This window comes from Rhincodon typus, chromosome 7 (genome assembly GCF_021869965.1).
Source record: "Rhincodon typus isolate 14 chromosome 7, sRhiTyp1.1, whole genome shotgun sequence".
Classification (NCBI taxonomy): Eukaryota; Metazoa; Chordata; class Chondrichthyes; order Orectolobiformes; family Rhincodontidae; genus Rhincodon; species Rhincodon typus.
In genome coordinates, this window is record NC_063338.1 from 49032365 (window position 1) to 49046385 (window position 14021).

The window sequence follows — 14021 nt, forward strand, 5'->3', positions numbered from 1 at the left end:
CAGCTCACAGCTAGTCCCTAGAATGAAAAGAATCTCTGAGACTTCTGTTTATATCTGTCAGCCAAGACTCCCTGATTGGCTCAGGCTAACTCAATCAGAGATCTCATACTCAATAAGATCCATCTGGCCCTCATACCAATCACTACATCTACACTTTCACTTTGCCACTTATTGTGTGTGTGCGCATAAAAATTGAACGCATATGAGAATTGAAACAATTTTTAATCATGTCCATGGAATAGCTGTCAAGTACAATAATTTTTTCCCCTTTTTTAACTGTACAAGGAAATTGGTGTCTTTTACAGTCACAGCATGTGAAATAGTTAAACACTCACTGAACTGGCAAATTCCAAAAGAAAATCTGTTGCAGCCAACCAGATTAGAGAAAACAAACAACTAGTCTACCACTGATCACCTGACTCTTAGCAGAATTTTTAGCAATTTTGTACTTCTATTTCTAATTTACAGTAAATTGCTATATATCATACATTTTGAAGTTACTCTTGTGATCTAAATTTTCAACAAATCTTAATTTAGTCAACATAATATCACTTCAAAACTGAGATCTACATCCTTTTCTTGTAACTTTGAGTTCTGTTATTGTGGTTGACTGTCCCTCAATTTGAGGATGATGCCAACTCTAGGTCACAGGTTTCTGTGATGGGTCATTGTGAGATTGTAAATCATTTCTCAAACCAGATCTTTGGAGACAGAGAGCAGAAATATTAGACAACCAATGGATTTGTGAAACTGAGGAAACGAAAGACTTAGTAATAGAAAGAGGAATTACTTGAAAAGTTAACCAGATTGAGGATGATAATTTTCCTGGAATAAATGAGCTTCATTCCATCATGATCAAGGTGATTATCGAAATTGTGGTTGCATTGGTGGTTATTTTTCAAAGTTCTATAGATTCTTGAAAACTGTAAATGTAACCCCAATATTTATGGGATGGAGAGGAAGAATGGGGAACTACAGATGTGTTAGTTTGACATCAGTAGTAATGAAAATATCAATCACAAAGATTGTGATAACTGGACATTTATTAAAAAAAAGTAAAAATGGCAGAGTCAACACAGATTTCTGAAAAGTAAATTATATTTGACAAATCTGTTGGAACTTTTTGAGGATATTACTGAAAGAAGAGAAAAAGGTGAACCATTGGATGTGGTGTATTTGGATTTTTTAGATTATAAGATCCCAGACAAGAGGTTAGTAAACAAAAGTAGTGCATAAGATTGGGATTATATTATTGATTGAGAATTGGTTAATAAGCCAATTCCTACTCCAGTGGGAATGTTATGAACAAAAACAGAAGTTGCTGGAAAAACTTAGAGGGTCTGGCAGCATCTGTGAAGAAAAAAAATCAGAGTTAACGTTTCGGGTCTGGTGATCCTTCCTCAGATGGCCAGCTCATCGGGCAGCAGCAGTACATGTGGTCTGGATCTCCCAGGAACTGATGGTATTCCACTTGTTGTAATGGGGCAGGCAGGAAGCTTCCCCCTCAAAAATATCATTGACAAATGAGTTCATGATGCTCCTTGGCCTTGGAGGAGATTTTGGTGTCAGGGTGAGCCTGCTTCATTGCTTTGTAGATGTAGATGGAGTAACTTTCCTTCCTGGAATTTCTCCTCTTCTTGCCACTCTTTGCTGGCAGCTTCTCGATGATTATCTTTGCGCCCTTGGAAGTTTGCTGTATTTTCTTCTCATTAGCCATAGTGACTAGCAGAGATCATTGTTATCAAAAATGTACTGCTATAGCTTGTATAAGGCTAAGCTGAGGCAGCTGATCCGTGATCTCTTTTTGATGGTGAATTTTGGGGGCATTCTTGTGGCACAGTGGAACCGGGAGGCCCAGGTTTAAATCTCATCTGCTTCAGAGTGTGTAATAATATCTCCAAACAAGTTGTTTAGAAAAACTATGGTGATCTTTTGGGAGATGTGGTTGCTAAGGCACAGAAAGTGCTCACCATATTCCAGAGTTGTCTTCAACTTATATGGCAGGTAGAATAGTTAACTGATCCGGTGTGGGCTGATCTGGGATAAAAACCAAAAGAACTGCAGATGCTGTAAATCAGGAACAAAAACAGAAGTTGCCAGAAAAGCTCAGCAGGTCTGGCAGCATCTGTGAAGAAAAAAAGTCAGAGTTAACGTTTTGGGTCCAGTGACCCTTCCTCAGAACTGATATTAGCTGGGAAAACGTCAGTTTATATGCAGAAAATAGGGAGAGGGATGGGGTAGGGAGTAAACGATAGGATAGAGCCTAAAGAGACAGAAGAACAGTTGGACAGACAAAGGAATTGATAATGATCCGGCTGGGAGGGTGAATAGTTGTTAATGGGGACTGTTAGTGTCTAACAACAGGTGGTGTGTTATGGCAGGCTATATAAATAACAAGGCCTGTCATATGGGGTAAGGGGCTGGGACATGGGAGAGTTTAGGCCCTAAAATTATTGAACTCGATATTGAGTCCGAAAGGCTGCAGGGTCCCCAAGCGGAAAATGAGGTGTTGTTCTTCCGGCTTGCGTTGAGCTTCGCTGTAACACTGCAGCAAGCCAGAGACAGAGATGTTGGCCAGTGAACAGGTTGGTGTGTTAAAGTGGCAGGCTACAGGTAGCTCAGGGGGCTGATACGAGGACAAGGTGACACTTCATGTATGCAGAATTGCTGAGCTGTTTTGTACAACTGGGGAGTTGCGGCAACATCCAGTCCGGATGGCAAACCGACACCTTGGACTAACATCTCTAAATAGGTTGATTAGAAAAGTATGTTTAAAAAAAAACGGGCGTCAAGCCCTTGAGCTGCACCCACATTTTCGGACGAGACCAAATACGCTATGCACTTGGATCGAGCGCTTACCTACATAAAGCTAATCTTCTCATAGCTTAAAGCATGGTGCACAATGATAGGTTATTTCGAAGTATGGACCACGAGTGCCCCCACTTGCTTAGTCCATCGTATGTCAGCAGTACCTGTTGATGTGGAGTGAGCAGCGGGACAGGACGCCCCCTCCCCGCGAATCCTCCCGGGCAGCAGCAGCTAACGGCCGAGCCCGCGCCACCAACCGCCCTGCCTTCGAAATGCCCCTGCCAGTTGATTGGGCGCTGTACCTGTGACTGACAGCAACATCCACCACTCACACAACGCACCTCCATCCAGGAGTGGGCCGATCCTATAGCACAGCCAATCAATTCTTTTGCTTCAGTCGGAAATTCCGTTGAGGCGCTGCTGTCAGCTGGAGGTGTCAGTAAAAGATAAAGTTGCCGTTACAGTGTGAAGCGGAGTTTCCCTGTCGCAGTGCTGATTTGATAATTTATTTACTAAATCAATTACTAAAAAGTTAGTGTGTGTCTTGAATTGAAGTTGTTTAAAGTGTCACTTGCAAGAATCTTGTGGGCAGTTTAATGAAGCCAGAAGAGAGCGGTGGAATCATGCTGTTGCTGTCAGATATCTTTCAGGAGACACCTTGATTTGGTCGAATACCCTCTCATCGTTGGCGTATAAACTGGCTTGAAGATGCCTTTCGGGTACAATCGGGAGACAACAGTTAAGATGAAATCTGGGAAGGCTTCTAAGGTAAGAAGTGCTGACAATCGTTGCAAACATTTGTTAGAGTAACCAGGAAAGTTGAATCAAACAGGAATTGCTGGATAAACTCAGTGGGTCTGGCAGTATCTGTGGAAGAAAAGAGCTAATGTTTTGAATTCAGTGACCCTTCTTTAGAACATTGTTTTCTGTTCACAGATGCTACCAGTCCTGCTGAGCTTCTCCAGTTTCTGTTGTGTACTTGTTGGTGAGCTGTGTGATTTCTAACATGATTTTGGTTTGAGGGTACTATGTACTAATTTAAATTCAATCCGTTAGAATGATAGGATTTTTTGGATCTGATTACATGTTTGCACAGTTAGTTTGTTGTTTTTTTTTGATTGTTTGGGAGATAACATGCATGTTAACAGTCGTCTCTAATGTGAAACTTGAGGACTCGGATTCATGACTTGTGTAATATTTGGACTGAGAATTTTACAGTACTTGGGAGATTGCATTTGTCTAAGATTACATTTCAGAGATGGATGATACATTAAATAAATACTTATTTCAAATCCAGGCAAGAATATCTGAATGATTCCGAGTGGCCATATGTGCCCAACATTTAATCCTCCCACTAACACCAAGATATTCACTGGTTGTTGACTGAATTGCTTTGTGCAGACTAAAACTAAAACACAGAGGATGACCACAAGACATAGCAGCCAAAATTAGGCTATTCAGCCCATCCAGTCTGGTCCGCTATTCAGTCATGGCTGATAAGTTTCTCAACCCAGTTCTCCCTCTTTCTCCCCATAACCCTTGATCCCCTTGACATCAAGAACCTATCTATTTCTGTCTTAAATATACTGAATGACCTAGCCTCCACAGCCTTCTGTGGCGGTGAATTCCATGCTGGAGTTCAAAAATAAAAACAAAGTGTTGGAGAACCCTAGAGAGCCTAGCAGCAACTACGGAGAAAGAAATGAACATTAGATAATGTTTAGAATTCAATACAAATAATCTTCAGAACTGTTATGAAGAAGAGTTATGTCAGACTCAAACATTTAATTAAGTTTTTCTGCACAGGTGCTGCCAGACCTGCTGAACTTTTCCAGTACTTTTTTGTTTTTATTGCTAATGTGTGGTGCATTGCTATTGCTGCTATGCAGCTTGCATTTGTTTGTATTAATAACATTGCCAAAGTATATTGCTAACTGTGAAGTCGTTTGGAACACCCCCGGGGTTGTAAAATGCCACATGCAGAATGTATTCTTCATATCTATTGACTAGATGGTGGTGGAGTTCCCATGAATCAGCTGCCCTTGTCCTTCTAGGTGGTGGAGGTTGTGGGCTTGGAAGAGACTATTTAATACGTTAAGAGAGGAATAACACTTAAGAGATAGTCACATTATTCTCATCCATCACCAACTCACTACCTGAGGCGTAGGGAATGAGAAGAAGAAAAACTTTGAACATAAGCACTCAGAACAACGTGTAGTTGTGGAGAAATTTGAGCCAATTTTCGAATAGAAGCTTGTATTTGTATAATATGTTTATTTCCTGTGGCACTTCAAACAACTTTGCAAACTTAGCTATATCAACAGCTGTTCCAACAAGTGAGTTTGGTCAAAAATCATAGAATCCCTACCATGCAGAAAGAGGTCATTTGGCCTATTCTGCACCAACTGTCCTAAGAGCCTCCCTCTGAGACCCAGAACCCCACCATATCCCCATAACCCCACACTTACCATGGCTAATCCACCTAGCCTACACGTCCTGGATGCTACAGTGCAATTTAGCATGCTCAATCTGCTGCCTAATTTGGACTGTGGGAGGAAACTGGAGCACCTGGCAGAAACCCACGCAGACACTGGGAGAATGTGCAAATTCCACATAGACAGTCAACCGAGGTTGGAATCAAACCTGGGATCATGGTGTTGTGAGGCAGCAGTGCTAACCACTGTGCCATGCTTAAAGTAGCCTTCAAAAAGAATATTAAAGATGGTTAGAGAGGGAGAGGTTTAAGAAGGGCAAACCTGATGTTGGTGTCAAGGCCAAACATTTCCCCACTATTATCCCATTTCGAGTCTTGGATGTTGTGGCATCCCTTCAGTTAGAATTAGGGGGAGATCTCTTAAAACACGGGACAGCCCTTAAAACTCTGCCAAAGTTCCCACAATGGCTATTGTGCCTTAGAGCATGTGACCCCACTTGAGGTCCTGCCCCCACCATTTTGGGAAGCCCTGGACGAGGAGGTTGAGTGATTAAAATCGAGGATATGCATCATGTCAGGGACACTGAGATCTGAAGTTAAGGAAGGAGGTTTGAGGTAGAGAAATACCAGATGGTGTTTAAAAACTAAGATTAGAATTTTTAACATTGTGGTATTGCAGGAATAGGAGCCAATACCTGTGGGATAAATGAAAAACTCTTAACAAAACCTTTGAATGTGTATCAATGCCATCTGTACAAAAAAATTATTCATGGAGAGATAATGAACAACCTGCCATAGAATGGCAGAGGCAAATAAGGCAGATACTGGTAATCTGAACTAAAAACACACAAATGATGGAAATATTCTGAAGGTTTGGCAGCATCTGTATTTTCAGACACTGACCTTTCCACTGGCACAGAAATGTAAGGGGGGGTAATCTGTTATAAACAGATGAAATAAGGGAGAGGTGCAGAAGAACAAAAAGGAAGGTGTATGGCAGGACAGAAGACTGGAGATATTATTTGGCAAAAGAGCTGATGGTATAGGGCCAAAAGGAATGGTGATAGGATCAATAAAGAAATAAAAAGAAATGTCCAGAGGAGGTGTGAATGACAGTAAGATGAGCTGCTGTCCAAAAGATTGGAACCTTATACAGCCTTTTTCATGATATGTTAGCCATCTAGTGTTCTACATTCAGTCACTACTTTTGAACTGCCGTCACTGGTTTCCTTCATGAAACCAATGTCCCGTCCACTCAATCATGCTCAACAATCCTTTCCCTTCTATGGTACCATTCCATGAAAGTGCTATCCTCATTGATATGTAATTCAGTTTTTCACCCTCAAATTGAATTGTGAAATTAATTCATTGTTTTTATAATTATTGCTCCCCAGAGGATCCTTTCATTCTGTTTTATTACCCATTTGCAAATATAAAATGGCCTGTTCCCTGTTTGGTTCCATAACCCATTGTATTCAGGAGTGTTTCTTTAGAACAGTTAATGAACCCCTCCAGGCTACTTCTGCCAATTTGATTCAATGTCTTTGCATATTAAAGTCACGTATAGTTATTGCAGACAACAAGGTGCAGGGCTGGATGAACACAGCAGGCCAAGCAGCATCATAGGAGCAGAGAGGCTGACGTTTCGGGCCTAGACCCTTCATCAGAAAAGGGGGAGGGGAAGGGGGTTTTGAAATAAATAGGGAGAGAGTGGGAGGCGGATAGAAGAGGGATAGAGGAGAGGATAGGTGGAGAGGAAACAAACAGGTCGAAGAGGCGGGGATGGAGCCAGTAAAGGTGAATGTAGGTAGGGAGTTAGGAAGGGGATAGGTCAGTCCAGGGAGGACGGACAGGCCAAGGGGGCGGGATGAGGTTGGTCGGTAGGAGATGGAGGTGCGGCTTGAGGTGGGAGGAGGGGATAGGTGGGAGGAAGAACAGGTTAGGGAGGCAGGGACGAGCTGGACTGGTTTTGGGATGCGGTAGGGGGAGGAGAGATTTTGAAACTTGTGAAATCCACATTGATACCATTGGGCTGCAGGGTTCCCAAGCGGAATATGAGTTGCTGTTCCTGCAACCTTCGGGTGGCATCGTTGTGGCACTGCAGGAGGCCCAGGATGGACATGTCGTCTGAGGAATGGGAGGGGGAGTTGAAATGGTTCGCGACTGGGAGGTGCAGTTGTTTATTGCGAACCGAACGTAGGTGTTCTGCAAAGCGGTCCCCGAGTCTCCGCTTGGTTTCCCCGATGTAGAGGAGGCCACACCGGGTACAGCGGATGCAGTATACCACATTGGCAGATGTGCAGGTGAACATCTGCTTGATGTGGAAAGTCTTCTTGGGGCCTGGGATGGGGGTGAGGGAGGAGGTATGGGGGCAGGTGTAGCACTTCCTGCGGTTGCAGGGAAAAGTGCCGGGTGTGGTGGAGCTGGAGGGGAGTGTGGAGCGGACAAGGGAGTCACGGAGAGAGTTGTCCCTCCGGAAAGCAGATAAGGGTGGGGAGGGAAAGATGTCTTTGGTGGTGGGGTCGGATTGCAGATGGCGGAAGTGTCGGAGGATGATGCGTTGGATCCGGAGGTTGGTGGGGTGGTACGTGAGGACGAGGGGGATTCTTTTTTGGTTTTTATTGCGTGGACGGGGTGTGAGGGATGAGGTGCGGGAGATGTGGGAGACACGGTTGAGGGCGTTCTCGACCACCGAGGAGGGGAAGTTACGGTCCTTGAAAAACGAGGACAACTGAGATGTACGGGAGTGGAATGCCTCATCCTGGGAGCAGATGCGGCGGAGGCGAAGGAATTGGGAATGGGGGATAGCATTTTTTGCAGGAAGGTGGGTGGGAGGAGGAGTATTCTAGGTAGCTGTGGGAGTCGGTGGGCTTGAAATGAATATCGGTTTCTAGGTGGTTGCCCGATATGGAGACAGAGGTCCAGGAAGGGGAGAGAGGTGTTAGAGATGGTCCAGGTAAACTTAAGGTTGGGGTGGCAGGTGTTAGTGAAGTGTATGAACTGTTCGAGCTCCTCGTGGGAGCACGAGGCGGCGCCGATACAGTCATCAATGTAACGGAGGAAGAGGTGGGGTTTAGGGCCGGTGTAGGTATGGAAGAGGGATTGTTCCACATAACCTACAAAGAGGCAGGCGTAGCTTGGGCCCATGCGGGTACTCATGGCTACCCCCTTTGTCTGTAGGAAGTGGGAGGAATTGAAAGAGAAGTTGTTGAGTGTGAGGATGAGTTCGGCTAAGCGGATGAGGGTATCAGTGGAGGGGGACTGGTCGGGCCTGCGGGACAGGAAGAAGCGGAGGGTCTTAAGGCCATCTGCATGGGGAATGCAGGTGTAGAGGGACTGGACGTCCATGGTAAAGATGAGGTGTTGGGGACCGGGGAATTGGAAGTTCTGGAGGAGGTGGAGGGCGTGGGTGGTGTCACGGACATAGGTAGGGAGTTCCTGGACCAAGGGGGAGAAAATGGAGTTTAGATAGTTGGAGATCAGTTTGGTGGGGCAGGAGCAGGCAGAGACAATGGGTCGACCGGAGCATTCAGGTTTGTGGATTTTGGGAAGGAGATAGAAGCGGGCAGTGCGAGGTTGGGGAACGATGAGGTTGGAGGCCGTGGGTGCGAGGTCACCTGAGGTGATGAGGTTGTGGATGGTTTGCGAGATGATGGTTTGGTGCTCAGGGGTGGGGTCATGATCAAGGGGGCAGTAGGAGGAGGTGTCGGAGAGTTGGCGTCCGGCCTCGGCGATGTAGAGGTCCGTGCGCCATACTACAGTACATTTCTTGCGTGTCCCCCTTTTTTTTTCTTGATTTTGGTTCTGTTCTTCCCTCATCAGTGAATTATTTCTCTTGCTTTTTTTTATTTTTTCCTGTATTCCCTACCTATCTTTATATCATCAACAACTAAGATGCACTTCTGTGTCTCTTCAATCTGTCCTTTAATATAGCTTGTAAACTGCAGAAGCTACAACTCTGGTCCCTTGTGGCAATTTGAGAATGCTCCATGTATCCATATTCTCTGCTTCCTGAGTATTAATCAAACCTCTATCCATGCCAATATATTATTTGAGTTGTTTTTGCAGTGGCAAATGAAAGCAGTTAGATTAGGAATGGTGGGTGGCATGGAGATATTTAGCCTTGCCTAAATGGGCTGCAGATAATAAAGTTTGAGAACCAGTGTTCTGGGGGTGGTGTATATGGAAAAAGCTGAATTGTTACCTAGAACACATGATCAAAAGTTGTGGAATTCTGTGAAATAGCTGACTGAAGGATCACACATTTGACGCAATAATTTGAACAATCAAATATTTCTGGAAATTTAAAAAAGACTTCTTAAGAACTGTGGTTACCAAAAGCTTCTCATTTTGCATATCAGAAATTGTGCACGTTCACATGCAGTATTTATCTTCAACTTGTTGCTGCAGCTGTGAAAAGTTCTCGTCAACGTTTTCATGCTATTAGAGAAAACAGATAATTTCATGTTTATGAAATATTTTGATTTTATTGTCTCAAAAAATAATAACCCTCAGTTAGTTAATTATTTGGTAGGCTAAAACTTGATGTAAAATTTTTGCACATAGTTTTTATTAAATTGGCAGAAAATTGTCATTTTCAAATGGTGATGCACATGTAAGACTTATTGCTACAAAAACAATACATGCCAAGGAGTCAGGTGATTTTTTTTTTCCCACCCTCTTGGCCCACCTTTTAATACTGTATAGTTAGCAGTTGTCAATATGTTTAAACACTTATTATGTTAATGCATAAAAATGGTCTCATTTTCTTGCTAGGCACTTTCTTCAGGAAGGTTAGTAGGTTCTTCAAAGCAACGTAATGGAAAAAAGAGGTAGGATGTCCGCTGTTTTGGCCATATTTCTGAATTGTTAATGTTTTATATTAAAAGCTCCAGTTATGATTACTTTAATGTTATGTAATATGTAAGCATTTTAACTCTTTTGAGAAAAGTTACAGCAGCTGTTCATGTTTCAAGTCCTGAAATTTGACCAAGAAATGTATGGACAGAACTATTTCTAGTTTAGGAAGATGCCTCTGATATTTCTGTATAGTTCTTTATTTATGCTGTATTTGGTGTTCATTTGGAGTCTAATTTTTTTAATGTGTGCCAGTTTTCAGAAATACAAACCTGGTTGAGATTAATATTGAAACTTGTAAGATTTTTCAGAAGTGAAATTTGCCCTATTCTCATAATTATGGAAGATTTGAAGCCATGCAGGTCTTGCTGTGTTCTTGCCACCATATAACTTTTTTTCTTGTAAAATATGTTTATGTTAATATGCTAATTAATAACTTTTTTTTAAAATGGAAAGCTGTATTTTTTTAACAAATGGCTGGGGCAGGTAGCATTTGAACCCTGATCTTCTGACCCAGAGGTAGGGACACTGCAACCCAAGAGCCCCAGAAAATCTGTGCAGTCATCCCTGACTTACGAACATCCAACTTAGGAGTGATCACAGTTAGAAATATGATACCATACAGTGATGTAATTTTTAAATATCTAACATAAGAATGTTTCTTGTGCTTATGAATGGCTATTTTTATATTATCCTGCATGGTATTCCAACTTTTGTGCAAATTGATTTGCGAATGCACACAACTGGAACCCATTTGCAACCCGAGGACTGATTGTATTCAGTTGAATTTGCAACATCCTAGATGTCATCCTTTTTTTAAAATTATAGCTGATTGGTAGAAGCAACAATTGAGGAAAATAGTAAGCATCAATAATGCATTTGCCTTGGAGTTGGGTGGTTACCAGCTAAAGTCTCTTCCCAAAATCTTGCGCACAAACATGTAGGCTGATATTTTACGCCAACACTGAGGCAGTCCTGCACTTAAAGGTGCCGTTTTCCAAGGTTCTGCCTGCTCTCTCAGGTGGATGTTAAAATCTGATAGTACTATTTTTAAAAGGAGTGAAGGAGTTATCCTTAGTATCCTTATGAAAATTTACCTCAAATCAATGTCAGAAATAGACAATCTGTTTATTATTCTATTGCTGTGTGTTTGAGCTTACTGTTTTGCAAATTGGCTACTGCCTTTCTTGCGTTATGACAGTGATTATACTTCCTCAGAAATACTTCATTGGTTGTAAACTGCTTTTGGTGGTTTAACGGGCTACATAAATGCAACAGCTTTTTATTGCCCTGGAACAAAAATTTGCTATGAAATGCAAGTGAGTTTACATCCTCTGGTGAGGCTTGCCACAATGCAGCAAAACGTTTCCCATTTTGAATTCAACACGAAAAGCAAATGTTTTATTGATCTCATTTTGTTTTTCTTATTAGGTTTACAAGTAGAAAAGCTTCAACAAATTCTGTAGACTCTGGTTACTCCCTGTATTCCACAGATTCTGAGGATCAGGTATTAACATAAGATGGTTGCCTCTTCTGGTTTTAGTTATATTATTGTTTCACTTAAATACTTGGATTTTATCTGATAGCATAAATTGTCAATTTTTTTTTTCAAAGGTTGCCAATATTCATAAAGGCCTTGATCGATGTGCAGCTTTATTGCAAGACATTTTGAAAAATGAGACAGCAGGTATGTTATTTTGCGTCTCTTTACTTGTTCAAAATATGATGCGATTTCATATGAAAATATGTCAACATTGCTTTTAATGTGATATCTCATTTGCATACAAAACTTGACAGTCATAATATAAACACTAGATCTATCAGCATCTGAAAAGACAAGTTAGCATTTTAAATAGGGTTGTAAATGGATTTCAGTTTTGAGATGAAATGTGCTGGATGTGTGTGCAAAAGTTCAATTTTGGCAGGTTATAAAAATGCATTAAAGGACTCAACCAGTAAAACAGCTCATAATAAAAGCAAAGTAGAAATAAATGAAAGAACGCAGCAGCAAAATGGGAAGACAACAACAGTCTATAATCACTAGAATCGAACCAGAGCTTTGTGGAATATCTAGGAAGAAAGTAGACTATTCCTGAAGTTTTAATTGGACTAAGGTAAGAAGTCAAAATCAAGTGGTGAAATGGAAGGGTGAATTGAAATGACAACCATAAGTAGATTGGGGCCATTCTTGTAGAAAATGGATTTCTTCTCTGTTTCTATGTTTAAGTGAACTATCTAATCATGATCAGAAATATTAGGCGATACTTTTTTTTCCTTTTTAATCAGGCAGTATGATGTCAACATTTGTACATACTGGAAATTGTGTTAATGCTCTGTTTTATGCAAACCACCATTAGATCAGAAGGTTGCTGCTCTGCCTTCAAAGAAGACAAATGTTAGAAAAGCAAAAGTGGCTTCCAACAAAGGAGAAAACAGTAAAAAGGAAGTCAAGAAAAATGGGCCTGTTTCCTGTGCTGTATGTTTGCAGCAAGAGACAGGTGAGTTATAGAAAAGGTAAACTAAGTAATATATATGTGAACGCTTGTATCATGAAATAGTTGTGCAATGTTTCACATTGTAATTCAAATTTTATAGGTGCAAAAGTGTGATAAAACCATAATTCATGAATTATTTGTTCGATAAAATCGTCACCACTCCGTCATTTTAGCTCTACCTCTGGATCCGTTCAGGGCTCTGCTATTGACATAGCCAAGGTGACCTGGTCAGTGCGCACATGTGTATACAGATTACTGAGTTGTTCACTAGGTCTAAGAACTGTGGTAGCTTTACCTGTTAAATTCCCAATCATAATGCGTGGGCACTGGCTTAAAGCTCTGGCTCGCTTCCCAGAGGTGCTACTACATAAGTGGCAGTTTGCACATCCTATGATCAACCAGGGTATCTGTTAATCTAAAGGACTTCTACTCCAGTACAGAGCTGGAGTTTTTTGTTTTTGTTGCTGTGTGCCATGATGCTCTCATCCTGTCCCCTTCCATGCTCACTGACATCTTTGGATGTGAAAGCAGATTTGAAATGAAAGCTGAGAGATAAAGAATACCCTCTTGAAACGTTGCTGCTGGATGCAGAGAAACCTAACCAATGTACTCTGTTTTCGGCACCAATGAAGCACTAAGTGCATCATTTAAGCATGCAATGAGCTATTCAGGGACTTGAACAGAAATTAAACTACACTTGAATACTTGCTAGCATGGGACTTCAAAATTATTGTGATGTGCTGCATGCTTCACAAGATCATGCAACAGTGAAGACAGAAGATGCAGAGTGAATGCTTGCAGATGAAAGGATAGCACCAGCTGCTCACTGGTGAGATTTTTATAGCTGCAGGCTCTGCTCAGTTATTACCTGTAATAATCACATCTGACCACTCTCTCTTCTACCAAGCAGTTCTGTAAACAACTAAAACATCTATTATACATTGTGACGCTTGATCAGAGACATTTCTTAAAATTGCCTGACTTTGTAGTTTGCTGTCTGATTTACAGGATTTTGTATTTCCAAATCACTTCCTGTTTTGAGGCTTTTAAATTATGATGTGATTCCTAAAAGTATTTGTAAAGATTATAAGGTTCATACTGTATCTGTAGCTAATTAATCTGAATGGATTGTGTTTTGCTATGCTAATATTGCCAGAGTACAAATTTAATTAATTTTCTACTTAGCTTCAACACCAAAGTTGAAGAGGATTCCTGATGCAGTTGAAGTAGGTGTGAACAACACTACCCATGTGTCAACGATGCCACAATCGACAATTCCATCAAATCAGCACTCTCCTGTTATAAATCATTGCCTCTCTGATCACGTACAGACACAAATGGGTCTTATAAATGACCATGCTCCAGGAGGTCCCTCAAGTAGGATATCGCCTCGATCTTACTACACAATCTTGGACTCTGGTAAGAAC

General features: G+C 41.6%; 1 protein-coding gene and 1 long non-coding RNA gene across 4 annotated transcripts in view; one reads left to right on the top strand and one right to left on the bottom strand.

Annotated features, from left to right (window-relative positions):
* Window positions 1-205: 205 nt before the first annotated feature.
* Window positions 206-3086, bottom strand: LOC125483566. The gene is made up of 2 exons (XR_007262514.1): window positions 2860-3086; window positions 206-2125 (listed from the first exon to the last, which is right to left on the bottom strand). It is a non-coding gene; the product is annotated as an uncharacterized LOC125483566 (long non-coding RNA).
* A 142-nt stretch (window positions 3087-3228) lies between these two features.
* The window catches only part of ccdc14 (coiled-coil domain containing 14), a 43048-nt gene continuing 32255 nt past the window's right edge, over window positions 3229-14021 (top strand). For 2 of the 3 annotated variants that reach the window (XM_048599572.1, XM_048599574.1), the window contains exons 1-6: window positions 3229-3576; window positions 10019-10074; window positions 11531-11606; window positions 11714-11786; window positions 12457-12597; window positions 13780-14013. In XM_048599572.1, the coding sequence (XP_048455529.1) occupies window positions 3517-3576; window positions 10019-10074; window positions 11531-11606; window positions 11714-11786; window positions 12457-12597; window positions 13780-14013 (640 nt within the window). In that variant the 5' untranslated portion in view covers window positions 3229-3516. The remainder of the gene's footprint in view (window positions 3577-10018; window positions 10075-11530; window positions 11607-11713; window positions 11787-12456; window positions 12598-13779; window positions 14014-14021) is intronic. The other variant, XM_048599573.1, reaches the window with a different exon arrangement.